The sequence below is a fragment of the Eschrichtius robustus genome, chromosome 3 (assembly GCF_028021215.1).
Source record: "Eschrichtius robustus isolate mEscRob2 chromosome 3, mEscRob2.pri, whole genome shotgun sequence".
Taxonomy (NCBI): domain Eukaryota; kingdom Metazoa; phylum Chordata; class Mammalia; order Artiodactyla; family Eschrichtiidae; genus Eschrichtius; species Eschrichtius robustus.
The window spans coordinates 105,801,893-105,828,915 of NC_090826.1; the positions used below are offsets into that span (position 1 = coordinate 105,801,893).

The 27,023-nt window shown below is 44.3% G+C and overlaps 1 protein-coding gene across 7 annotated transcripts; it reads left to right on the plus strand.

Annotated features, from left to right (window-relative positions):
• The first annotated feature begins 1,739 nt into the window (after positions 1 to 1,739).
• On the plus strand, positions 1,740 to 26,830 carry HAO2 (hydroxyacid oxidase 2). Of its 7 annotated transcripts, none has more exons than XM_068540599.1 (8): positions 1,740 to 1,851; positions 11,521 to 11,659; positions 13,386 to 13,537; positions 15,266 to 15,549; positions 16,784 to 16,993; positions 21,342 to 21,500; positions 21,878 to 21,947; positions 25,653 to 26,830. In XM_068540599.1, the coding sequence occupies exons 2-8, from the start codon at positions 11,529 to 11,531 to the stop codon at positions 25,706 to 25,708; spliced, it is 1,062 nt and encodes a 353-aa protein (XP_068396700.1). In that variant the 5' UTR covers positions 1,740 to 1,851; positions 11,521 to 11,528; the 3' UTR covers positions 25,709 to 26,830. The 7 variants fall into 7 exon arrangements, with proteins under 7 accessions (XP_068396700.1, XP_068396699.1, XP_068396697.1 ...); XM_068540598.1 differs by lacking the exon at positions 25,653 to 26,830 and adding an exon at positions 25,317 to 25,576; XM_068540596.1 differs by lacking the exon at positions 25,653 to 26,830 and adding an exon at positions 22,730 to 23,180.
• The last annotated feature ends 193 nt before the right edge of the window (positions 26,831 to 27,023 follow it).

Here is a 27,023-nt window from a genome sequence, read left to right on the forward strand (position 1 = left end):
AGCTGACTGTGGGCATGGCCTGGAGGCTGATTGTGCGGGGCGTGAAAACCACTGTGGAAAAGGAATTTCCAGATCCCAGAGTCTGGCCACTTTGCAAGGCATTTCTGGGGTAATACTGCCATCTAGTGGTAAGACAACAGGTAGCAATTACCCTCCAAGCAAACGCAGAATGAGCCTTGAGCAGGGAAGGTATGACAAATCAGCAGGAAAAGTTATTTTTCACTCCAACTACAGATTCTAAAAGACGGGCAAATCCCACTGCCACGATCCTTGAAATAGACTAGAGTTTTCACATGCCACTGAATGGTGGCTACAAGCTAGATTCAAATCCCAACTCTGTGCGCCCGGAGATTACTCCTAACTCAGGAAAGCCTGTGAGATGACATTCCAAAAAGTACTCCTCCCATCTTCTTTCATGTAAATAATTACAGGTTTCTTCCTCCTGAGGTCCTGAAAGAAGTTCCCCGTGGGGCAAAGTCCTTGGAGGGTGATCCAAGCCCGGCTTTGTTGATGTGAACTTGTACTTTAAAAGCCATCCTCTATCAACCATCTCAGGCACTGGGACATGCTAGCGAGCAATTATTTGTCTATACCAAGAGGAAAATCAATAGCCATGCTCAAGAGTTGAATTGAGCTCAATAGTCTGGGCTTTCACAGTGGAGGAGGAAGGGTTCTGTCTATGCTTGTCTTCACTGAGGACCAGTGGAAAGCTAATGGGTTGAAAAGGCAGTGCGCGTCCCATGGGCTGGGCATTGCTGAGCCGTGGCTCCTTTAAAAAGTAAGGTCAGCTTGCTCTCGTGGAGTATATTAGATGTGCTCACAGAGGGAGCTGGGCTCTGGATAAAGTCTTGTGTTCCTTTCTTCCTTGGGCACCTCAGGACACTAAGCCAATGAAAGGGCAAGTTGCCATACCAGGGACGAAAAAAAAAAAACTCAACTCTGCTCATTACTGATGAAATCTTGGGCAAGTTAATTTTCATTTTCTCTTCTGAAAAATGGGGAAAATAATATCTACCCATATGGTTGCTGTGAAGATCAAGTGAAATAATGCATGCAACATGTCAGGCCTATTGTCAGCACTTAATAGCCATTTGTTATTGCAGTATGAGGAAGTGGCAAGGCTGGCACAGAAGCACAGAGGGAAGGACCCAGACGAACTGGACATTAATTAGTGACCTTTAGCAAACCCCACAGGACTGCCCTTGGGGAATTCTTTTTTTTTAACACGTACTCTTGTGTTGGCTTCTGCCTGATTATTGAGTCATTTTTCCACTCAAAAATATTAGTGGTTCTCCCTGCCTCTCATATTCATCTCTGGTCAGGCCTGGAGGGCTCCACACAGCGCGGCCCTCAGTGCATCCTGGCTGGGTTCCCCCTGCTCCTTGCTCCCGGCTCCCAGGCTGTGACCGCTCTTCACCCATCCCCTCGCCACCTCCCCAGACCAGCCTTTCCTTTACAACACGGAGCTTTCGTAATTCTCCACCTGAAATCGCCCACTCCCTTCCTCTAACTATCTTGGAAGAATTGGGAAAATATATGGTTTGGGAGAAAAAAAGCGAGTCTTTTATTTTGAGGTTGAATTTGGCAGTGAACGTCACTTAAATGTGAGGTAACTTGGCAAAGCTCACCAAGTTCGTTTCATGGTTAACCTTGCTCTGGCCCACTTGCTCACTGGCTTCCAAGCTGGATGTTGTTCCCATTAAAGATTAACTTGTAGCCTTGAAACTTCTCTGTCCTCAGGGGGCTGTGGGTAGGGAGCTGCTACTCCCGCCACAGCCAGCCGTGAGCCAGGAGTGGGGTGACTGCCCCTGGACGCCACTCTCCCCAAGTACTGGAAGAGGCTAATACCAGGTTTGTTGCTGCGTGTCTTCTGTGTGCTTGGAACTGGGGAGGGAGAGGACCTGGCAGGTGGGGCGAGAAGAAAGGCCAGAGATTTCGGGAGGCATCGGAGGTGCTCACTGTGAGTCGGTAAGGGAGAGTCATGCAGAAAAGGGTAACGTGGAGGCAGGTAGTAGGACACTGAGGGACCTGGCAAAGGGAGGCTTTGCTTCAAAGACACTACAGCTAGAGAAGGCTATGTCTAGAGAAGTTAAGTCTCAGAACCACCTGGGGGAGTATTTATTGGTGTCCTTAGGAGGGAAAATAACTCAAAAGATGTCCACTTGCAAGGGTACTGGAAAATCTAAAAGGCACAGTTCCTGCCCTCTCGATATGCTTTGTAACTTGATCACTGCTTCCTGGCCATGGGCAGAGGAAAACAGTGACACCGGGACTGCTTCTAAAAGGCAAAGAAGTTAATGTTTCTCAAACAATCGGGCTGGTGTAGTTTCTTTGGGGAATAAGCTTGCTTGGAACGAGGTACCAATTCCCTCCAATGTAGAGCCTCCCGAGACTGTGATGGGGTCAAGTTGAATCTATAAATCAATCTGGGAAGAACTTTCCCCAAACAGTGATCAAGTTAGGGTGGTATTGGTAGAAAGAAAGACAGACAGATCAATGGATTGTAATAGAGAGTCTGGAAACAGGATCAAGGGACAAATTGCTTTTTGTGATTTTCTACCTCATAACAGGAAACAAAACTCCCAAAATATTTACTCTTCATCATTAGGCTATTCTGCATTTTACAAGATCCTTTGATTCTCACAAGATCTCTGTGAGATAGACAGCCGTATTCTAATTTTATAGATAGATGGGAATTGGAGCTTGTCTAGACTAGATGGAGTGGAACATCATTTATGGGATACCATTTGAGAAACAATGGGAATATTCCCAAATTCCTGGGTAACTCTCCCTAGAAAAGGAATTCTGTTATACTCTATATCATATCAACTAACAGAGAATCAGCTACTGAAATCTGTCTTCTCCTTCGACTGTAAGCTTCTTGAAAGCAGATGTTGATATCATCTAAGTTTTTAAAAATTTCTAGTGTTTAGCACGATGCCTAGATATATTAGTGAGGTTAGGTTTGGCTATGCTGTAGTAGAGAATGAACTCTGAATTCTTAGTGGTTTAACAGGCAAATGTTTATTTGTTGCTCACACAAAGTCAGCTGATCTCCAAGGCTACTCCTTTCCAAGTGGTGATTCAGGGATCCAGGCTGTCTTTATCCTACAGCTATGCCTCTGGTGCATATGGCCTCTGGAATGTTGTAACAGAAGGAAAGAAAGATAGAGGGTCACATATCAGCACTTAAATTCTTGGCCCAGAATGAACACATGTCACTTCCACTCATAGCCCATTGACCAGAACTAGTCATATAAACCCTGCCTACCTGTAAGCAACCAGGAAACGTCAGGGAGCACGTGCTGAGCAGTGACTGCCTCTGCCTTCCTGGCTGAGAGCATGTACTCAATAAGCCTCGTGAGATGAACTAATGAATAAATCCAATGCAGGGTTTAAATTATACCATCACGGAATTACTCAAATCTGGAAGCCACTGTCAACCTCCAGAGCCTCCCAGGAGAATGCCATCAACAAGAGAAATAACGCAAATGGTTCTACGATTTATGGATGGTCTAGTCTATATAAGGCACTGCTCTAGAAACGTTACACGGGTTATAGTGTTTAGTCCTCATGAAGGCCCTATGGGATATGCATTAATCGTCTTCTTCCACAAATAGCTTGTTCATGGTGAGCAAGTAGCGGAGCTGAGTTTGAGCCCATGTTTGCCAAGTTACAAAGCTTATGAGACTCTGTCATCCTGACTGAATGGACTACCTCAGCTACTAAGGTTTCACGGAGTATTGTTAGCAGCTGAACGCAGTGGCCTTCAGAAATGCAATCTGGATAGACACCGTGGCGAGAGATGCTAGAGGAAGGCAGAGAGACGTCTGCTCCATCTCTGACCTGGCGTGGTCCATCCCCACTGCTCCGTCTTCTCAGCCCTCTCCTGCTGCCTCCCAGTAGCTGCCACTCCTACACATAGCTACGCCTATGAGACCTCAAGTCAGAAGTGAAAAGAGTAGAGTTCAGAGCTTGTTCTGACCCTTTGTGTAGTTTCTGACACTCTGCCCTTTCTGAGCAAATGAAGATGCAGGGCAATGATCTCCACACAGGACACCTTTCCCAGTGGCCTAGATTTTGTGGGAACTGACCAAGCTCACTTTATGCAGCTCTTCTGACCCTACAGAACAGAGACCTGAGTGTATCCTAGCGAACCACTAACAACCCGTACTGGCCAAGTAAAGAATATCCAGAGCAAGTCAGAGGGATTCCTGGTCAGGCCCTGCCATTCTCATCATGTGACTATAGATAATTCACTTGAATTCTCTGAGTTTTAATTTTCTCATCTATAAAATGGGACTCTGGTACCTCTACTCTGTGATCGCCCTTCATCTCACTGGGTTATTATAAGCATCAAATGGAATAAAATATGGAAGAGTGCTTTGGAGACCCTTAAGATTCATTTAAACTTGCCAGGGTATTTTTTATGACCAGCTAAATGACGAAGTTTTTTTACTTTCTGATCAAGTTATGATTTTGTCAAGGGAAGGAAGCAAAGCTGCATCTGCCCAGGGCGTTTTCAATGCCGGCTCTCACCCTGCAAACCACACTTGGCTACATATATTTGCTTCTTTTCATGATGCTTGAGAGCCAAGCTATGGTAGTCAGCACGTCTGACTAGATGTGTGATGTTGGGCAAAGTATTTTCATCTCTCTGAACGTCAGGTTTTTCATCTGAAATGGGGATAATAATATTTGTGTTTGGGGATTACACATTAATGCACATGAAACAATTTACACAGTGCATAACACATCATGAAGCACTCCATAAATGGGTGCAATTTTATTGTCATTATTATTATTATTGAGGAGCCATCATGCTGTCTCCAAGGGTCTTTGTGTAATCAAATTATTCCACTGCTCAAAAGAAGAAGAAAATTCCCAATCTTTCCAAACACCCTATGAGCCTTTGGGTCAGTGTCTCCCAGTATGCCCTAAACAATCGCCAATACCCCATGGAAAGCACGCCATTCACGACGCGGCTGTGCTCCAAAACTCCAAAACTCCAAACCTTGGAAGCCATTTGTTTGGAACTCAGCCCATATTTTCCCATAGAAAGAAGGCTAATAAAATAGTGGTTGGAGTCCTAAGTGACTGAAAATACCTGCTTGATTTGCCAAGTAGCAGAAAGTTGGCATGTTTGCAATGAAAATGAGTGTAAAGTCATGTATCGTTAGTCTTAGGCTAAAACTGAAAACTAAGAAAATTGTGCAATAAATAGTTTCTTTTGCGTTCATAAATGCTGTTGATGAGGAAAAGGAGGCTTAATTAGAGGAAGAAAGAGTTCAGTGGCAACGGAAGTAAATGGAATCTCAAGGTGCCTCTGAGGATATTTTCAAAGGCTTTGGAGGTTCTTTACCCAAATCTAATGTGACTTCAAAACTTATTTACTTTTTTGTTCTTAATCCAAGGGACTCTACAGCGCTAATCTCATCCACTGCGAGGGGGTTATTTTGGGTTTGCAAATGGAAAAGGGAAGGAGACAGGAGAGACTAGGGAAAGGGAAGAAGAGTGAGAAAGATTTCCTGAAAAAATCAACCAGTAGTTTGGAGAAATCAGCGAAAGAGGAAGAGGCATACATATGTAGGATGAGGGATTACCTGCTCGGCCAGCAGGGAACCCAGGTTGGGTGAGAACCCTCCTCCAAAAGGGAAATGGTGCCCTGACAGGTCAGAGAAACTCCACTGAAGCCATCAGGTGGCGCCACAGGGCCAGAACAGCTGGTAAAAAAGGGAGCCTCGAGGTCAGTGAGGAAGAAGGAAGAAAGGCTGTGAGCTCCCGGCTATTTGGTGTGAGGAACCAGCCCAAATGATGGGCTAGTTCCCCGTTCTGTACTTTATTGCCACAAAGTGCTGAACAAGAACGCTAACGTGATCCATCTAAACAGAGGTCTTTGCGCTTTTATGGGCAGGGGAAACACAGAATATGAGGACCTGATGGACATCAGCCCAACCTTTCATTTCTGGTGGCTTCAAATCTGGTAGAGATTATTCCAAAATATATCAAACTTTTTGTTTTTCCCATGCGGAGCTGAGGTCCTGAGAGAGGAGGTCACTTGCCTCTGCTCATAGAGCCAAGTGTCAGTAACCCCCCCTGAAGCAGGCTGCCTCTCAGACCCTCACAAGCACTGGTCCACTGACTACACAAGCAAGAGCTTATTCTGTTCCTCCAGCTTCAGCCCTTTTCGCCGATACTGACTAACCAAGCAGGGTCAGAAAGAATAGCAGAGGCGTTAGAGTGATGAAATCCAGTGTAGATAAGTCTCTAGAAACCTTAGGTCTATGCTGAGAAGCTAATTCCCAACTAAGGAGACTCCAATTCCAGGTTATTTTGCCAGGCTAGTCAGAGAAATTCTGAGAGTCACATACTATGCCAGAAAGACACTGAACGTGGAGACAGGAAACCCGGGTTCGTTTTTAAATGCTGCTTCAGTGTAAACTTGTGCACGTCTATCCATCTCTCTAAAGTCGCTCTCAGCTCCATCAAGCACAACTGTTCTGTCTTCTCATCCTTGCCAGGCAGGATTGGCAGTCATTACGGCTTGTGGAGGTGGCAACTGTGGGTCACTAATGACCTAATTAGGTCACGACAGCTCCAGAATGAGCATTAATATAAATGGGCCTCCCTCACAACCTCAAAAACTCCTTAAACAGAGCTCCTAGAGTAAAACAAAGACATTCCCCATAGCTACTGCAGAACTGGTTCTGAAGAACCCACATGTACCACTCTTCGTAGTAGAACGTGCCTACAGGTCACCAGGGGAGTTTTAATGCCTGGGAAGGAAAACGGGCTAATGAGAGTGGGTGGTGAGGCGGTGGCTGGAGAGGACAGATTATTAGTTCACAAAACAGAATAAATTGAAAACATGGCCATCATGTCCTGGAAGGGGCCCCGAGTCCTCAGTTCAGTGTGGGAGGGCTCAGGGAAAAGGCCAGAACTGATCCTGGGCTGATAGGACCATGAGTCCGTTCTTGCGGCATTTGACTACTCGCGCCTGTGAGACCAACACTGGGCCTTCCGTCCCCTCATTCCTATACAACTGTCATCCTTGCTCCTCAGGCCACTCCAGTGTTAGGGACATTCTGGTCTCATCTTTACTCTGATATCTGACCTGATGTTCCTGGGAATCCAAGCTCTTTACTTTGAACTTGCTCGGGGACCCCCTGGGGGCTCATCTGCCTCAGTCACGGGTGTTGTAGATTCCTGTCTTCCTGGTCCCAGCACTGCCTGTGGCTCCAGTAGCCCCGGGCCCCCTCCTTGCCCTGCCCCCATGCCTTCCACTACCAGGGCCTCCTCCTGCAGTAGCTTCTCCTGTGCCAATGCCACCGTTGCTATGGCGATGGCTCCAGGCTTTGCAGCCACTCTCCTTGAGACTGTCCCCCACAAAGAGATTAAAGCACTTTCAGCAACCTTGAACAGGGTAATCTCTCAAACAAGGCCCCCAAAGTGTAGCCTTGACATTATCTCTACCGCTCCATTGGGAAACTTGACATAAGTTCCCAGGGGACCAGGCCAAAGGGTCCTAAAGTAGACCAGCCACCTGCTCCTGAGAGTCCCCCTTGAATCTCAGTGACCTGCCCCATGATGTCCCCCCTGAGATTTCTTACAGAATGCCTAGGTGTTTTTCATACAAGTGGAAGTGTTCCTAAAGTGACATCAACATGAATCATATGCGCCATATGAAACTTCAAAGGAAGACAGGTTGTTATCTAGACTAACTGCGTTTGATCAAACAGTAATATTGAAGAAAGCAAAATCTGCCTTGAAGTTCCAACCAGCGCCAGTCTATGTCCCTCCCTCTTCCCTCACTCCAGGAAAACAATTTGAACTTCAGATCGTTAGCAACATGTACCACTGAGGGCCCTTGCTCTTAGATTTTAGCTTCCTTATCACTGGTATACAAGTTGCACCTCATCATTTTTTACCCTAGACAAAAAGGCTAAACAGATTAAATGAGCTAAGCTCCTGGTCAGTGAGCAAGAGATTTTCATCCTTTTCTCCCCTTTCTCTTCCTCTTTCACAGTGGAAGTAGAAGATAAAAGAAGAAAAAATACTGGAATGGAGATCAAATAAAATGGGAATACAAAAAACAGACACATTAGACAACTTGCATCCTCCCTTTAATTTCTGGTGGCTTTAAAGCCTGTATGGATCAAACTGAAATACATAAAAACATATAGTGCTTAGTTTCACTCCCAAATAGGAAAAACTTTGAACAACACAGTTGTCCTTCTCTTCAGTTATAAGCCTTGTATTGGACCACTAGTAAAAATAATGGTCTCAGGACTCTACTAGGCTTTAAATATGCTATGAAATATTAATATTAATATATTAATATCTATTAACATATTAATAGATATTAATACAAATATTCATGCAACAATTATGTTGCATTTTTCTTTATGAAAAGAAAAAATGCAACATAATTGTATTTTCACCCTACAAAATTCTTTTTTTTTTTCCTTTGGCCACATGACATGTGGGATCTTAGTTCCCCGACCAGGGATCGAACCCGTGCCCCTTGAAGTGGAAGTGTGGAGTCCTAATCACTGGACCACCAGGGAAATCTCTTTTTTTTCTTTTTTAATGCTAACTTTTTTTTTTTTTTTTTTTTTTTGGCCTCACCACGTGGCATGTGGGATCTTAGTTACCTGCCCAGGGATTGAACCCATGGCCTCTGCATTGAAAGCATGGAGTCCTAACCACTGGACCACCAGGGAAGTTCCTACAAAATTCTTTTAAATTCAATATAACAAGTAATTTAGGTGAACCAACTACTTTGGTCTGCACCATGAAACTGAAAATGGAGAATGTTTACCTTTAGAAGCTACCAGAAGATATGATTCTGAGCCTTCCTCTGTAATAATTTACTGCCTGATCTTTCACAAGTTATTTTGCTTCCTAGGCCCCGTTCTCTTCAAATGCAAAATGGAAAGACCAATACCTTCTCTGTCTACTTCACAGGGAAGTGAAAAGGAAATAGTAGGTGGAAGAAGAAATAGTAGATAGAAATTGATAAAATTGTGTTTGGCATATATAAAGATGCTGGGTTTTTTATTTATTTCCAAGCAGCTTTCAGATGATATAATTCACACTGTTCCAGGCAAGTAATTCTGAGTAAAGCTGTGTCATTTCCCTTGGATTAGAAATAAACATTGTTGAGTTTTTATGCTAGAAATCTGCAGAAGAACATTTCTGTGAGCGTGTAATGTTTAGGATATGGGGATTTGTTGAGACATCGGGAGTTGAAACTTGATGGAGAATTCTCATCCCACAAAGCAGAGAGATGACACACAGGGGAATGTTAAATTCAAGTAATGAATATTTATGAACAGCAACTCAGTGTCACACACTGTCCTACTGCCTGGAGATACAAAGAGTGCTGGGGCGGGGAGGGTCTCAGGTTCAGTGATTCACGAGGAAGACCTACAGGACACAGCAGATAGTTGAGGCTATGATTTATTACAGTGAAAGAATGCAAAGCAAGATCAGCAAAGGGAAAATGCTCATGGGGCAAAATCTAGAGGAAACCAAGTATAAGCTCCCAAGAGTCCTCTCCCAGTAGAACTACACAGGATGCACTTAATTCCTCCTGCAATGAGTTGTGACAACACGTGTGAAAAGTTGTCTACCAGGGAAGCTCGTTTCAGAGACTTGGTGCCCAAGGTTTTTTGTTGGGGGTTGGTCATATGGACATGCTCTGCCTAACCCGTACCAAAATTCTAGACTCTCAGAGGGAAAGCAGATGTTCAGCATAGAGCACATTGTTTGTACAAATAGTTTAGACACAGAGAGACATTCTTATCAGAAGATGGTGGGAGCCCTCCTGAAATCCAAGTTCCCAGACTCCAGCCAAGGGCCAAACTTGTATGCAGGCCTTTTGAAGACTAGCATTCTCAGGCCTGCTATATTAACTCTTTTATGCATACAGAGGTTTAAATAACTGATTGCAATACAGTTGGATAATTACAATAATTAATTCGTTCGATTAAAGTTACTGAGCCTTTGAAGGGTCAGATAGGAATGAGATAAGTTAGACATTGTTGCTGTACTTTGTCAAACTCAACTCAGCACCTCAACTGCTCCCTGCCCACCCACTGACAAGGTGTGCTGCCTATAAAAAGCTCTGTGGCTGTGCTCCAAAGTCTACCTCCCGGCCTCCTCTCAGAATCCATGGCGCATCCCGGGGGCTGTTTCTCGTCTGTCATATAACTTCTTTCTGCTGAGCCCTTTAGGTGGGTATTTGGGACTACTTTCCTGTATGACTTGACTAGATTCTGGCACGGCCATACCCCTACCAAGATTCCCAGCACCCCACATTTCATCTGGCCTCCTTGGCCCCCTCATTCATTAGAAGAGCTGCCCCATTCGTGTTTGAAGCCCTAGTCTAGTCCCTGAGGCTTATCCCTATTCCTCAGACAATAACCTGGAAATCACTCAGTTTCTACTCATAGCCTTTGGCTAATTCTTACCCCATTGCCAATGGCTGGGAAGATGCGCAGCGCTGTGAACTACAGATTTCCCCACCCTTCCTAGAGGAATCCTCTTACACAGAAGCTCTACAAGCTGAGACTGACTGTATCCAGTGCCTTCAGCATCTCTGTAGCTACTGTTCTCTCTGCCCTTGCCCCTACTGGAAGGAGGTACCCCACAACACTACCCTCTTCCCTCTTTCAGGGGCGGTGGTAGCAGAAGCTCCAGGCTTACAGGATTCAGACTGGGGATGGGAACAAATGGAGGGAGCATATGTTGTTTTCTTGGTCTCAAAATTAGCCATGTTCAATGACCCAACCAGGGAGTCGCAAAAATCAGCCTCATCCCTGATACTCAGCCACAGCCCCACATTCAGACATCTGGAGATTCCTGAGAACTTCCAGGCGTTCGTACGTGTTCAGACCCAGTTTTTTCACCCTGATGGATATCCTTCCAAAAGAGCACAAAAATATGAAATAAATCTCCGGTATGCTCAGGAAATGCACATAGTGACTCAAAAGACAAGGAAAAGCCACAAAGAAATGAAGATGGTGAGCAGGAACCAGGTCCTGGAAGGCTGTGAATGCCATGCTATGGGCACTTGAAAAACAAGAGCCATGATCAGACTTGCATTTTAGAAAGATCCCGGGCAGCTGGAGGGAAACAAGATGGAGAGTGAATCTGAAGGCTAAGAGACAAAGATAAGAAATTTTTGTAATAATCTTATACGAGGTGGTGGGGCCTCACCTAGATCTGAGGCAGTGGGCCTAGAGATGAGGGGACAGACCTGAGGGATATTTAGAAGACCCAATAACCAGGATTGGGAGAGGGGCTCAGGACAGTGGAGGGGTGCAGCATGACTACCTGCTTTGGGGCTTGGAATCAGCATCTTTGGCAGCACCTCCTTTGAGATAAAGATTACAGGGGGTTCATGTTGAATCCAAACAGCTTCATGCTGTAGTCCGCCCCGCCGCCACCCTCTCCTCTATAGCGGAAGTATTCTTATTGGGTTTTGTTTGGTCAGTTTTGGCTTTTCCTTTAAAGGTCCAGAAATGCCTCTGGTGTGTTTGACAGACTTTGAGGCCCATGCACGGGAGCAGCTGTCTAAGTCAACCTGGGATTTCATTGAAGGCGGAGCTGATGACTGCCTCACGCGGGATGACAACATCGCAGCATTTAAAAAGTCTGGTCTTCTGTATCCTTTCTATTGCTAAGCTAAGGTGCACTGGTTGAGAGCTCTTTGGAAGGTAGCAGTCCTGGTTTCTGCCTCCAAAGAAGATAGAGTACTCAAGACATAATAATGGGTTTCTGTTGTTATTTGGGATTTTGGGGGGATTTTCTTGGTGGGGGACAGGTGACTGGGGAGAGCATGGATGGAGAGACAACTTATCTCAGTGCCTCTGCAGAACTACCATAAGTGAGTCACCTGAGTGCTGATCGCGGCGACTTTGCCACCTGACAAGATAGAACTAGAGTCCCAAGGTCTCCAGCCACCTGGGCAGGGAGGAGAAGCTGGCTGGGTAAACCTAAATCTCCTGAGCTCCTGAACTTCCGGCTTGGAGGTAGAACAGGAGAGAGGGCTCAAGGCTGGAGGAAATATGGAGACCCAAGGAGTCTTGGGGATGAAAGAAGATTGATTCAAGGGAGAAGAGTTGGGCGGCACAGCAGCGGGTAGCGCAGGGGTCAGTAAAGAGTAGCCCAGAGGCCAGGTCGGGCCCACTGCCTGTTTTTGGATGGCGCACAAACTAAGGATGGGCTTTTTTTTCATTTTTAACTGCTTGAAAAAAATCAAAAGAAGAAGAAGAATTGCAATATGTCAAATTAGATGAAATTAGAATTTCAGTGTCCACAAGTAAGTTTTATTAGAACACAGCCACGCTCAGTCATCTGCATATTGTCCATGGCTGCTTTGGCATTACAACAGCAGAGCTGAGTAATTGTGACAAAGACCTCATGGCACAAAGCTTAAAACATTTACCATCTGGCCCTTTACAGAAAATGTTTGCTGACCTCTGTGATACAGAGATCAGGAGAAAACTGGAAAATGGGATGCATGGTGAACACTATCTTCTGTATTTTCATACTTGTTTAACACTATACTAGGCACTTCAATTGCTTTATCTCATTGTGTCTTCACAAGATTATTAGGAAAGTTGGATTATTATTCCCATTTCACAGATGAAGTAACTGAGGCTCTTATCCAAATTTGCACAATCAGCATTTCCAGAAAAATCTTCCTCAGTTTAGGTATAGGAATAATAATATGCTGTGGAAAATAAGCACTTTTGGACCCTGAAGCTAAGTATCTGTTTGACTTAAAAGTTCGTTTCATATAATTATTATTTGTTAATTTCCCTACCTTCTAAAGTAGTGTTTAAGTCAAATCTTCAAATGAATTAGCCTCTAGGGGAAAAAAAAAAAAATCGTGGTCATTCTCTGGGATTTGTTCTCTTTCAATGACCTTTTCTTGCTTTATAGAGATTTGTTTCCAACCTAAGAGGGAAGAGACTGGAACTCCGTCTTGCTTATTCCTTCCCTTTCTAGTCCTTGTTAAGATGGATCAATCAAAGCATCCAAGTGCTGGCAGTCTGGTCAGGGAGGCACAGCTCCAAGACACAGACCTCTGATGGAGCAAGGCAGGGAACAGCGTGGACCATATGTGTACCGGGAGTTCAGAGAAGGCGGGGCTAATGTGGAATACAGGGTTGGGAGAGGTTTCCGGAGGAGAAGAGCCTCTAGCTTGTCTATGCTGCCTAATCAGCTACCAGCCAACTGACTCCGCCAGTGGTTTCTCGGGACCCAGTGTGGTCTAGATCTGTGTCAGGAATCTGGAGGTCCCAGCACTAGGCAGCACCTCCGTGCTGGTGAGTCATCCCACCGATAGAAAATCTCTTTGTTGTCCAGCACAGAATCCGCCTCCGTCCCCGGTACCTGAAAGATGTGTCAAAGGTGGACATGCGGACCACAATCCAAGGGGAGGAGATCAGCACCCCCATTTGCATCGCACCCACGGGTTTCCACTGCCTTGCCTGGCCTGATGGAGAAATGAGCACAGCCAGAGGTGTGAACCCAGCCCACCTTGAGGCTCCCTTTCCAAGGGCCTTAAAGTGTGCAGAGGTGTCCTTCAGAGCAGGGGCAAACGGCTCCAGAATTTCTCTAGAGAAGGGGCTTAGGGACAGAAATCTGGTTGGAATTAAGGGTAGGAAAAGGAATGCTTAAAGCTACATTTGCATAACATTTCACCTAAGATTGAGAAAATACCAATTTTCCATTATAAAGAATGGTTAGGGTGGGAGGGAGCTACAGGTGAATAGGAGGTGAAAATCCCACCAAGCCATCCCAAGGAAGAGGGGCACTGACCGGCCCCTCCGACACGGCATCTGGGGGGAAAGGGCTGATCAGTGTGGCCCCAAGGGTAGGGCTCTCTTTGAACCCTCATGGGCCAGGGCTGGGACTGAATGGTGTGCCTCTGAATTTAGGATGAGGAGAAAGTCATGACATTAAGCCCTAACACAAAGCCCTGGCAGGTGCTCTTGTCCAAATATTCCATTTCCCTTCTCCTCAGTTGACTTGATCATCTTATTTGACAAAAAGTTTTTCATTGGGTTTTGTTTCCTTCCTAGTATCCCTGAGTTCTCTTCCCTCATCTGCCACCACTAAAAAATAAGGAGAAGAGAAGAGAAGGAGAGGAGAGGAGAGGAGAGGAGAAAGGAAGGGCAGGGGATAAAAATATTCCTGTGACTCATTTGTAATCTTCACCCTAAGCCAAATCTGTTTTTTCTCAAGTTGCCCATGGCTTCCCTGGGGTCTCTTCCTTTGACTCTGTGATATAGAAAGCAATGAATCCATGGATTCTAGAGCTGAAAGTGACATCCATCTGGTTAGGAACCAAATTTGGCTAAGTTGAAATATGAATACCCTGTATGAATATGACTGCTTTACTAAATCTTCATGGTTGAGTGTGCTGTGTTGTTTTGGGGGTGGAGCAGGAGAATGGGGTATCTCCTGTTGACATTAGGAATTGAAAATATTAATTGTGATTAGGTCAAATTCTCTGCCCATGGGTTGTAGGATGGTAGTGACATTAACCTGTTGGGGAATCCCCTGAAAATGATTAAAGTGGGAAATGAGAAAGATGCGATCAGCACATCATTGTCACCGTCCTCATCATCCTCATTATCCCTAGTATTTGTATAGTACCTCGCTTCATAATTTTAAAAAAATGCTTCCATAGCTAGTATCTTATTTAATCTTGCAACAACCCTATAAGAGTGGTATTATTATCCCCCCACCCTGCCCTTTTACAGATAAAGAAAATGAGACTCAAGGCCACACAGCTAAGAAGTGGTAGAACTCGCATTCTTCTAACTCCAGATAGCATGCTTTTTCTGCTGCAAAGCTCATCCTTCTCCATTGGAATTACGTTTTCTCATCCTTTGCCTTCTTTAATTCCCTTCTGCTTCATTGATGAGTTCACAAGAAGCCCATTTCCTATCTGAAAGCCACAACAGCTTCAAATGGTTCTGGGGACTCAAGGTCATCTCTAGCCTGAAATATTTTAATATGCAACACAGAGTTTGTAAGACAGGTTACACGGAGGAGGACCCAGACAATCTGATCAAACACGTGCAATGCCCGCCTGCCTGCCTGACAGGGAAGCAGAATGAAGTCAAGCTTTATCTTCACTCACAGGGCAAGCTGGCCAGAGGCCACACAGACTCCTAGGGCATCTCACTCCAGTTCAGAATGCCTCTGCCCTCCAACCTGAGTTGTGTCCTTTGCTTTGCAGCTGCGCAAGCAGCCGGTATCTGCTACATCACCAGCACATATGCCAGCTGTAGCCTGGAAGACATTGTTGCCACTGCCCCCGGGGGCCTGCGATGGTTCCAACTGTATGTGCACCCAAACAGGCAACTAAACAAGCAGCTGATCCAAAAGGTAGAATCCCTGGGTTTCAAAGCTCTGGTAATCACTGTGGATGCACCCAAAATTGGCAACAGACGACACAACATTACAAACCAAGTGAACTTGATGAAGAACTTACTGCTAAAAGATCTCGGATCACCTGAGAAGGTAGGAAAGATACCAGAGCCAGGCGGGCAGGCGTTACAGGAGGTAGATTTCCATCCCTCTTTCCTCTTTTCTTTCTTTCCTCAAGAAGTCATTGGGTACCTGTTCTGTGCCAGGCACTAGGGATGCAGCAGTTCAAGAAGCAGATGTGGTTCCTGCTGCCCAGAACTTCCAGAAAAGCAGAATATAAGACAAAATGTTCTTTCTCATCCCTGGCAGCCCAGAAATGTTCTGGGCAGGGCTGGATGCTGGGAAATAGGAAAACTAGGGAGAGGATTTTTTTCATGAAATAGGAGAGCAAACTAAAAAGTTCTTCCAACATTTTATACTTTATGCCACACTTAGAAAATGCTCAGTCTGGATGGCATACTTAGATAAATTGACTATCTGAAGAAGATGCTCATACCCAAGGTGAATGGCCCATGGTGTGTAGTCAGCCCAAGCCCCGCCCTCCTGCCTTGAAAACTGGGGAGGAAATATCTCTGCACACCTAGAACTCATCCATGGGGCACCAGAGTGCTATAGCACACTTGTTTAGACAAGGTGACTACAAAGGGCACTTCTCCCATTAAAATCCTATAGTCCGATGGGATGGAGTGCCCCAGAGAGAGAAAGCCATGGTAAAGTTGGAATCCCTTGGCTACATTAGAGGTAGTGCTATCAGCCTTTTCAGCCAACGGGCAGCTCTGATACCCAGCCAAGTGACTCAACAGTTCTACTCATTAACCACAAATTGGCCTTGAGGTTTTCTGGAATCTTAGCTCAGATTCCAGGGACACATTGGGATCTATAGATATTTGACTCACATGGTGAGCCAAGATAAATACTGGATAATACCTGACTTAAGGTTATTGAAGTATTGCTTAGTTCTTGTTACCCTGTGCATATCTCAATCATAACACATCACAATGGCCTACAAATGTTTTTGCTTATCTATCTCACTTACTAAACTCTGAGGTTTTTGGGTTTTTTTTTAAGTAAGGACTGTGTCTTATTTGTCTTTGTGTGCCCAGATCTTGGCATAATTATTGAGCAGGGGCACAAGTAATGGTTAATGAATAAGCAATGGAAGTAGAAAGTCTTTTACACAAATTTTGTTAGGAAAAGGAGCTAGAAGTAGTGTTGGGTTTTGCGGGTCCTCTTTTCAAGCTTTTGGTGGCTCTCCAAATGTGTCCCATCTTTGGAATGGGAGTCTTGAAGGAGTTCAGGACTAAAGTTCTCTTTTATTCCCCCACAGGGAAATTTAACGCCTTATCTCCAGATGTCCCCCATTGACTCATCCATCTGCTGGGATGATCTCTCCTGGTTTCAGAGTATTACTCAATTGCCCATCATCCTTAAGGGGATCTTGACAAAAGAGGATGCAGAGTTAGCTGTGAAGCACAATGTCCATGGCATCATTGTCTCCAACCATGGTGGGAGGCAGCTTGATGAGGTTCCTGCTTCTGTAAGTAGGATGACTTCAGCCTGGGTGTGTTTGTGAGTGCTCTGTCGTGTGCGTGTATGTATGTGTCCACAGCAAGGTACTCTGTGCAATTTGGTGCACATTCCCCTCTCCCTAACCACCTGTGTTCATATCTACCTGTGAATTGTTAAGGACTTTTAATCATTAATAATAGCCTAGTGTGTGCCAGGCTATTTTTACAAACTCAACATATGTCATCTCTAAATCTCAAAACAGTCCTGCAAGATGGGCATTATTATCCGTATTTTACAGATGAGGATACTAGAGTTTAGAGATGTTAAGTAACTTGTCGGAATTCACACAATAAGTGTTTAAGGTGAAATTTGATAGAAGAGTTGTTCCCAAGGCATGGAGGTCTGCCTTCTGGAAGAAGCATTCAGCTGGAAGCTTGCCTGTCTGCATGGATTGGAACCTCATATTTTCTCATATGACACATCCCAGAAAGAAACAGTGCCTCACTGAAGCTAATAAATAACTGTCTTTCACAGTAAAACTTAAAAATGCCCTATGAATGCTTTGCTAAAAATCTGGGACAGTCTAATCTTTCCCCTAACTTATGAATTTGTCCCTTATAGATGGAATTTGGGGAAAGAAAAAGAAAAGGAGGGAGGAAGGGAAAGAACTTTTTAAGGGAGTTAATTGTTCATTTATTTTCTTTTTTAAAAAATTATTAAAAAAATTTTTTTTAATTCTTATTTTTTTTTGGCTGTTTTGGGTCTTCGTTGCTGTATGCAGGCTTTCTCTAGTTGCAGCAAGCGGGGGCTACTCTTCATTGTGGTGCACGGGCTTCTCATTGCTGTGACTTCTCTTGTTGCAGAGCACAGGCTCTAGGCACGCAGGCTTCAGTAGTTGTGGCGTGCGGGCTCAGTAGTCGTGGCTCGCAGGCTATACAGCACAGGCTCAGTAGTTGTGGCACACAGGCTTAGTTGCTTCTCAGCATGTGGGATCTTCCCGGACCAGGGATTGAACCCGAGTTCCTTGCATTGGCAGGTAGATTCTTAACCACTGTGCCACCAGGGAAGTCCAATTGTTAATTTATTTTCATGGAGATTTATAGCCTATATATATATGTATATACATATATATATATTACATCTTTATTGGTGTATAATTGCTTTACAATGGTGTGTTAGTTTCTGCTTTATAACAAAGTGAATCAGTTATACATATACATATGTTCCCATATCTCTTCCCTCTTGCATCTCTCCCCCTCCCATGAAGAACCTAGTGGCAAGACAGGAATAAAGACACAGACCTACTAGAGAATGGACTTGAGGATATGGGGAGGGGGAAGGGTAAGCTGTGACAAAGTGAGAGTATAGCTTATATTTTCCAAGAGATTCTTCTATTGCCGCTTGACTCATTTTGAGAAAGGGAAGTGGGTTTTTTTTCCTCTAAAGTCTTTTTTGGCCTTTTTATTGTATAAGTAAGAAATGTTCACCACAAGTAAACTGTAAAATATACATAAGCAAAAAGAATAAGATAAAAATCACTATCAAACTGACAATAGTTTGGTAATCAACTTGACGTGACCATAACATTTTAGGTTTGAAAACTATACATGATATTATGTAATTTTCTTCTTTCCATGTATCAATATATCAGGATCATTTTATTTCAATAGATATGCTTTCTTGTTTTTAATGATGTGTGGTATGAATAGACAATTTATATGACCAGCTTCCTATTGTTGAATATCTGGATTGCTTCCAAGCGTTCACTATTTTAAACAACACATCAGTGACCATCCTTAAATCTTTAGCACATTCTCAATTACTTCTTTTAAAAAAATTCCAGGAAATAGAAAAGATACATCAGCCAGTTTGTACATTTCAAGGCTTGTGAAGCTTGGGGGTTTCAAGTGCCAATCATTGGCCTCCTCCTCTCCACCAAGCTCTACCTGATAGCAAACAGGCGTGGAATGATGGAGAGCAAGGGGCACACTTTACTATGACTCTCCGTAAGAGCTGAACTGCAGGGAATTGTCAGGCCTCCTACTTCCCATCCCAACTCTTGACCTAAGACCTTAGAAGAACACAGGTCTTCAGAACACACACTGAGCTCTCTCACCCAACTCCTGCAAGGATGCCCACAAAGCTATCTCTCAAACACCTCGTAACTGACAGAATAGAGGATGCAAAAGAGCTTAGCAGGTCCTGAGCTGTCCCAACTGTGCCGACAATAGGAGCAGAAAGCAAAGAGGCCCTCACCAACTAGCAGCAAACAGGGCAGAGTATTGACTTTTGAGAAAATGCTAATAAAATATAATACAATTGGCTTTCTCTCACTAGTCAGTTTAGCTAGTCTTGCCCCCTTGGGGAGGACTGAGTAAGGAGTGGGAAAAAGTGGCCAACTAATTTTCGCACTGCACTTCCTCAATAGAGAATGAGTGTTGGCAAAGGCAGGCGCCAGAACAAGAAGAATTTCTCCTGCCCCATCACGTTGATCAACATGTTGTTCTCCCAAGCCATTTGACCTAACAACCAAACCCAAGGTCATCCAGGGACAGCACCAAGATTAGTGTGAGGCTAGTGGGAAACCCACCCTTGGCTCAAAATTTAAGAAGGTGCCAGAAAAACTGAGTAAGGTATATAATAGTTTCATACACTGTTTAAAAAAATGAAATTTAATGCAAAAAAATCCGTGGTGAACAAAATATCAACATTTTTAATAAAGACAGGATCCGTCCCTGCACTTGCATAACACTGCCTCGCTCATCTCACTGTAATCCTGGCCCTGGTTCCAATAAAACTTTATTTATCAAAACAAGCCCCCAGCTCACAGGTCAAAGTTTGCCATTTGATTTTTTAAAATTTTGTCTTCAAATATTATTTATATTTTTGGCACCCCTTAAATTTTGTGCTGGGGATAATTTCCTCAGTCATCTCAACCCAGTCCCCTCCTTGTGAGGGATGTGACTCTCTGGGCAAAGTTCCATCTCTATAAGATTCCATATCTAACACCCCTGTACGTCCTCCTGGAACCAGGGGAAAGGATCAGCCAGCTTTTATCGCCAGAAGGCTCTAATGAATGCCCTGTTGTGGATTATCAAAAATTAACTCTCAATACTAGTTCTAGGCTCATACTGAACCCTAGGCTGAAATTCACTCCCTATTCTGTTTCTCAAATTACTGTCAGCTCCATTGTGCACTATGGCTCACTAGAAGAGTCCTTGCACAAGTATATTTATTCATTTCTCGTGATATTTGTAGAAATAGTTTGTAGAAATATTCCAAATAATATCATGGTGGGACTGTAAAAATACCCCTTATTTGGATGTGAATTCCCTCCAGTCTTTACATGTAAGTCATGACGTATTCAATTCTCCTCCACCTGTAAATTAAAGTACAAAGTTCTTTCCTCCCTGGTTTCATACTCTGCTCAGTCTCAGCGAAGCATCTTGTTCAGGTAGAATTCCAATTGACGCCTTCGGCAGCACAAGTCCTCTTAGGGCCCAGTTTCTACTTCTCCTCTCTGGTCATTCCTCAAAGAGGCACAGAACAGGAGCCCCCGAGGCAGTTCCAGAACTTTTTCCTCCAGCACCCTCCTCCTAGACTCTGCAGTCACTCCTCCTTATAGACTTGGAGGAACACAGCTTGGTCTGGGGCACCTTAGGTCCACAAGTCCTGTTGACCAAAGATCCTGGAATGAAAGAGACGGTGAGAGAAAAGGTCCAGTGGAGCAGCCAGGCCAGAGTGTTCAGCTGTTTCTATTTTGTCTTTCAAAGTCTTCAACCCTAGTTTTACAATGTTGCTGCTGCATACCTATCCCATGTCTCAGATAACCCCCAAAGGAGTCAGGAACAAGTTGCTCAAATGTGGCGTATTAGGAATGATGTACAGCCCAGTTACACTGAACAGGCTGTGGTCCAGACACTAGGGTCATGGCCGATCGCACTTGTTTCACCAAAAAGACTTAGGGCCTTAGCAATGGAAAGCATTTCTAGCTGTGCCCCCTTAGAAACAGAAAAAGTGGAAGAAAATCAAAAGTCAAAATGTTCTTTGAAAAGAAGAGCATTAAAGTGAACGCTACAAATGGAAAATGTGCCCTACGGGGTGTGAAGAGGAACAAAGAGGTTTCTGCTCCATCTCTGTCGGAGCAGAAGATGGCAGAACGGGGAGCCTGCAGAAAGTCCCTGGACTTTGGGAACGTGGCTGCACTGCTTTGACAGGCACCTGCAGCCTTAAGCACGGGAGGGGAGGAGCAGTTAGGCATCGCCCCCACTTGGACCTCCTGGTGCCAGCCCATGCTGAGGGGGCACTGCTGTCCCCTGACACCCTGAGAGTCAAAAGGGAAATCCCTCGAACCACACCTTGTCTGTCCTTTTCAGGTCGATGCCTTGACGGAAGTGGTAGCTGCTGTGAAAGGGAAGATCGAAGTGTACCTGGATGGTGGCGTCCGAACCGGCAATGATGTGCTGAAAGCTCTGGCCCTCGGGGCTAAATGCGTTTTTCTGGGGAGACCCATCCTATGGGGTCTTGCCTACAAGGTGAGAGTGGCAAAGTGAAAACCAGCCAGAAGGTACCACGCTTCTCATTCGTTTCCACGCATTTCTGTGGTTTAACCCCCCAAGCTTGGCCGTTTGTTGGAGGTGCCACAGATCCCGAAGGACAGTGACCCCCCCTCCGGCTCCACCATGCTTCCTCTGCAGCATGTTGCACATTTTCAAGAGCTGTCACCCTACATTTTCCTCGTTGCTTTCCATGATTCCCAACATAGTTCTAATTTCACAGGTAGCCCCACCGTCCCCAGCACAGCTCTGAGCTCACCTAGAATTTATACTCAGCACATCGTCAGAATGTTCCTTCATGCCTCTTTTTGTCTCTCTTCCTCTCTCTCTCTCTCTCTCTCTCGTCTTGGGAGCAGGGTGAACATGGTGTTGAGGAAGTTTTGAACATTTTAAAAAATGAATTCCACACTTCCATGACCCTGACAGGTAAGTTTTTACAATTCTTTTCCTGATTCAGAACTGAAAACAGGCCGTCTAAAGAACAGGAGCAGTGGCCCTTCTAGCTCGTCTTTCCCAGACCCAGTGGCTGCCCGAAGGAAAGAACAGGGAGGAAACGTGCCAGACAAAGATTAAGCACCAACTCAAAATGTGATACGTCTGCTACAAAAGCAAATGCAGTTTCAGATTTTGGGAAAGAGGGTCCCGTTTTACTCTGGCCTGCTCAGATCCTATCAGGCTTGTCAGATGTGGTTCTGTGTGTCATCTTTTAAGTAATATTCATGGACTGTGAAGAGTAGAGAAATTACGTCATAGGGGAAGCATGGAGGAGCTGGGGAGATGGAAACAAACAGGAGGACAGAACAGGGAGAAGAGGAAGCATCATCCTGCATAACCGCAGACAACGAGACAACCATGAATGTCTCGAAGTTACAGGCAGGCTATTTCAGTCAAAAATGAGATGACTGTAAAGCAGTGCTCATAAAAACATACGTGTTTAGCAAAGCCTGGAATCCCAGGGATCCTGTAAAATAGTGGTTCTCAACTAATGATGGTAACTTCTCTCTTGAGGGGCGTTTTGTTCGGGGGGGGGGGTTAATTTATTTTTTTCTCATCGGCACAATGATGCAGGGTGGGTACTGGAGGTATTTAGTGCTCAAAGACCAGAGATGTTAACTATCCTAAAATGCTTGGAGCCGTCTCACAGAAAAGAATTGTCCTGCCCAAATGCCAATGGCCAATAGCTCTGTCTTTGGCTTTGTCTGCTATAGATGGTAATCAATTGCAATGTGAGAGACAGACAAGACAAACCCCAATGAGACCTCCACTCACACCTCAATTCTAAACTATGGTAATAACAGAAACCTCCTCCAGAAGTAAGGAAATAATCAAGAGCTCCGAAGTGGAGTGAAGACTGCTTTCACGCCATTAACTTACTTCTGTAGATGATGTTACTGAACATCTGACATGTGCTAGGCACAAGGCAAGACGTCCAGGTCCTTTCAAGTCTGGTTTTGATCTGATATTTAGACAAGTATTTTGTACTCAGCGTCCAAGTTGCATAGTGTCCACTGGGGCTGCAAACTCACCCTTTTGGGCTTGAGTAGTACAAGCTAGAAAACTTAGATGGTCATTAATGCCAGCACCAGCCCCTTTCCACTTAGCAGTTTAAAAGAAAAAAAAAGGGAAATGGATGAAGGCATCAAGGACCGGGATTGTCCATTTTGGGCCAAAGCCTATGACGATAAGGCAATAAATGACCCAAGTCGCTCCCATGAGGGAGGGGAGAACACAAGTGTGAACAAATATCGTATTGGTGTGTTTTGCCCCTCGGTGGGGGGGGGGGGGGTTTGGTGGGGAGAGGGATGGGAAGATCTATGGTTTCTGCAGATTCCAGGAGATTGAGGTAACTTCTCCTGCTCCCCCAAATATTTTCTCCTGTCCTTGTGAAATGATATCTGAACTTCTTTAACAGAAGCCTGTTGGGGGAGTTCACAATAACGAAGCTTTTTTATTCCACCAAAAGTTTATACTTAACAACCATTGCAGTGGAAATGGTGGCTGGAAAATCTTTTTCTGAAATAGAGCATGGAGAGCACCCTTTTTTAAAGGGGGCAGGAAAAAAAGAAAGAAAAAGCAGGATTATGAACACTTTTATGCCTGACTTTTTATATTCCTTTCCTTCTAATTGTTCTACAGTGAGAATGTATTGTTTTAAATGTATAGAAAAATTACTAATCAACAACCAAATGTGGGATGGAGAGGAGGGTTTGGGGAGGAAGAGGAAGAATAGAAAACCTAGGCTGACGGCCATCCCTCGGCATCCTCTGTGTGTGTCGCTCCCCCAGGAAAGACGCCCCACAGGGTAGTCCCCGGGGAGAGGGGGTCTCAGCTGAAGCAGGGGCTGTGTTTTTGGTGGAACTCACTAAAGTACGAAATCATAATGTGAACCCCCAGAGATTCTGTCACCCCCTAGTTTTTCCCTGCACACTGCATCTCAGACGCCTTGACACAAACCTGGCACCCAGGAGGTGATCAGTCAATATGACTTCTCTTCCCTAATTCCTCTAGAAATGTGTGATATTTTCCCCTTATAACCCTGAGACATCACAGACCTGGGAGGGGAACATGATTTTCACTATGGTTGAAAGCAAAAGAAGTTTAAAATTAATGTTTTCCTAACTCTGAGCCCAATTGCTGAAATTATATTTATAGAAAGGGTAAAACTGTGATTTGTCTTAAAAAACAAAAACGTGCACATATAAATCATATCAGCGCAAGCCTGCGCACACCTTACTCAGTTCTCATCCCTTGTAAGGCGAGGGGGCTAAATTGGAAGAGTATATGAATCTTCTTGAGATTTATTGCTTGGAATTAACCACTTTGCTTTAATTTAGCCAAAGCTTTTTAGTGTGACTATCCTCCTAATTTACAGTAACGAAAAAGCAGGAATACATTGTAATTATGCATTCACTCTTAAACTTTTACTGAACCTCTACCAAGAGTAAGGCAATGTCCATGGTACCTTGTGGGACCCAGACCCAATCTGATGAGTTTATACTGATAAGTATAACAAGTACACAGATGTCACCAGGGCTTAAATGTGAATGGATGCTTCACATCTCAAAATGGATTCACAACACTTTGATGCAACTACTGAGACATTTTTACATAATTTAAATATTTATTTCTACTAGAGTATATGAGCAGAGTTTATATTTTGGCATGTCTGTGCTCCTTGAGGAGGTCTGCCTGCTCTGAAGCTGCACTATTCTGTCTGCCCTGTGGAGACCCAGAGCTCTCAAACTCATTGTCAATTCTGATGAGAGCACCTCTGGCTCTGAATTCCTGCTTCTGCTGACTTAATTCATTTTACGGGTTATTTATGTATTCCACACCTGCTGTTTCTGTCCCTTATAATCCACGCGGGCATGAAACTCAACCATTTCCTCTGCTTCCATTTTTGGGAAAAGACCCTCTCATTAGTTATACTTTTGTGAGTAATACAATTTGCCAGTTAGGTTTTGGGAGGTGACGGTGCATACATCACAGATGGGGAAAGAACTTCAAGTGAAACATTATACATCCTCTTATCACCAGTGATTTCTCACTGTCTTCTGCGCCTACTGTTCTCCAGCTCGTGTTCTCACTTGCTCCCTCCTCTCTTGACATTTGTCTGGAGTCACTCTCTCCAGTCCCTGTGTCTCACATCTCAGTGACAGTCCCAGTTTTGCATTTTAATGAAGATCCTCCACCAAAGACAGGTGTTGCGTTTTACAAAACTTTTTCTTAGAAGTGTTGTATGAAACACTCGCCCTATCTTGTCTGCTTTCCCTGAGTCATATCCCTCCTTGACAGATACTTCCTGTGTCCTGAAGCCTTATCACGACGGAGATGAAGGTCAAGTGTATCCACTGCACACAAAGTGATTTTTCAAAAGGCCAAAATACGGTTTTTACGTTTTTACCATGCCGTTTTGACATGGCTGTTTTAAAGGAGGACACAGGCACAGGCTCACGAAATAATTCCCAGTGCATTCAAAATTAGATGATTCGTTCTGTATACATAACATTTAATCAGGGTGAGCACAAGGGTCAAGTCAAGCTTGTTCCCACTAGACCATCTCTTCCCCACAGTGGGATGGGCGACTGGGGTTTTAGAGAAATGAGCTTTTTAACTACATTGTTCTTGTAGGCTGCCGGTTGGTTGCCGAGATCAGTCGGGACCTGATCCAGTTCTCCAGGTTGTAGAGAAAGAGAGTGAAGGGACTGACTGCTGAGTTCGCCCACAGGAAGAAGACAAAATCGTAATAGGGTGTGTGATGCCATCCTGCCTAGGTCCCATCCTGTCCTCAGGCTCACCCCCTGCACCCTCAGCCACTCCACCCCAAATCCCTCATATTCCTCAAATGTGCCGATGCTCTTCTTTGCCTCACTGCCTTGTATATGCTGTTCTCTTGCCTAAAATCCTCCTCTGAAAGAAGACATCTTAAAAGGGCAGATCAATAATGACTGAAGTAGCTAGTGGATTAAAATTTTTGAATATACTACATTTCTATGAAACAGCTATGGAAATCTGCACTCTAGACAGAAGAGCTATACGTATAAAATATTCCCCAACAAAAATTATACTCCTATCTGTAGATAATAGGGAAATAATATAGTTAAAAACATAGGCTTTGGAGTCATACAGACATAAGATTGACAGGACTGTGACTTGGGAAAGTTTTTTGATCTCTCTGTTCTTACATGTCCTTGTCTATAAAATGGGGATTATACTACCTAGCTCTCTAGGATGGGAGAAAGATTGAGATAATGTATGTAAAGTTCAGAGTTCTAGTGTGTTTAAGAAATAGTAGCTTTGGGATTTCCCTGGTGGCACAGTGGTTAAGAATCCGCCTGCCAACGCAGGGGACACGGGTTCGATCCCTGGTCCTGAAAGATCCCACATGCCACAGAGCAACTAAACCCGTGCGCCACAACTACTGAGCCTGCGCTCCAGAGCCCACGTGCCACAACTACTGAAGCCCGCAAGCCTAGAGCCCATGCTCCGCAGCAAGGGAAGCCACCACAATGAGAAGCCTGCGCACGGCAAGGAAGAGTAGCCCAAGGAAGAGTAGCCCCCGCCCACCACAACTAGAGAAAGCCCACATGCAGCAACAAAGACCCTGCGCAGCCAATAAATAAATAAATAAATAAATAAATAAATAAATGTTCCTTTGGAAAAGAAATAGTAGTTTTTATTATTATTAGTTGGCAAATTCCTATTCATCTTTCCAGACCTTGTTCAAATGTCACCTATTCTTACCTGGCTACTTGTTAAGTGTTTCCTATTGTGTTTTGCACATTATACTATTACAATCCTTATTATAATGTCTTATGTTTATTTATTTGTCTCTCACCACTAATAGACTGTACATGGCTCTGAGCAAGAAACTATATACTTGGTACTGGGCTTGGCATATAGCAGCATCTCAATAAACGTTTGTGGGATGGACAGATGGATGGATGGTTAGATGAATGGATGGATGGATGGGTAGATGGACTGAAGATACGTGGGTGAAAG

Coding starts and splice junctions, on each gene's coding strand:
- HAO2 (XM_068540596.1), top strand. CDS start 11,529: ATGCCTCTGGTGTGTTTGACAGACTTTGAGGCCCATGCACGGGAGCAG. Junction 13,538..15,265: donor AGAAATGAGCACAGCCAGAG/GTGTGAACCCAG, acceptor TTTGCTTTGCAG/CTGCGCAAGCAGCCGGTATC. Junction 21,501..21,877: donor TATGGGGTCTTGCCTACAAG/GTGAGAGTGGCA, acceptor TCTTGGGAGCAG/GGTGAACATGGTGTTGAGGA.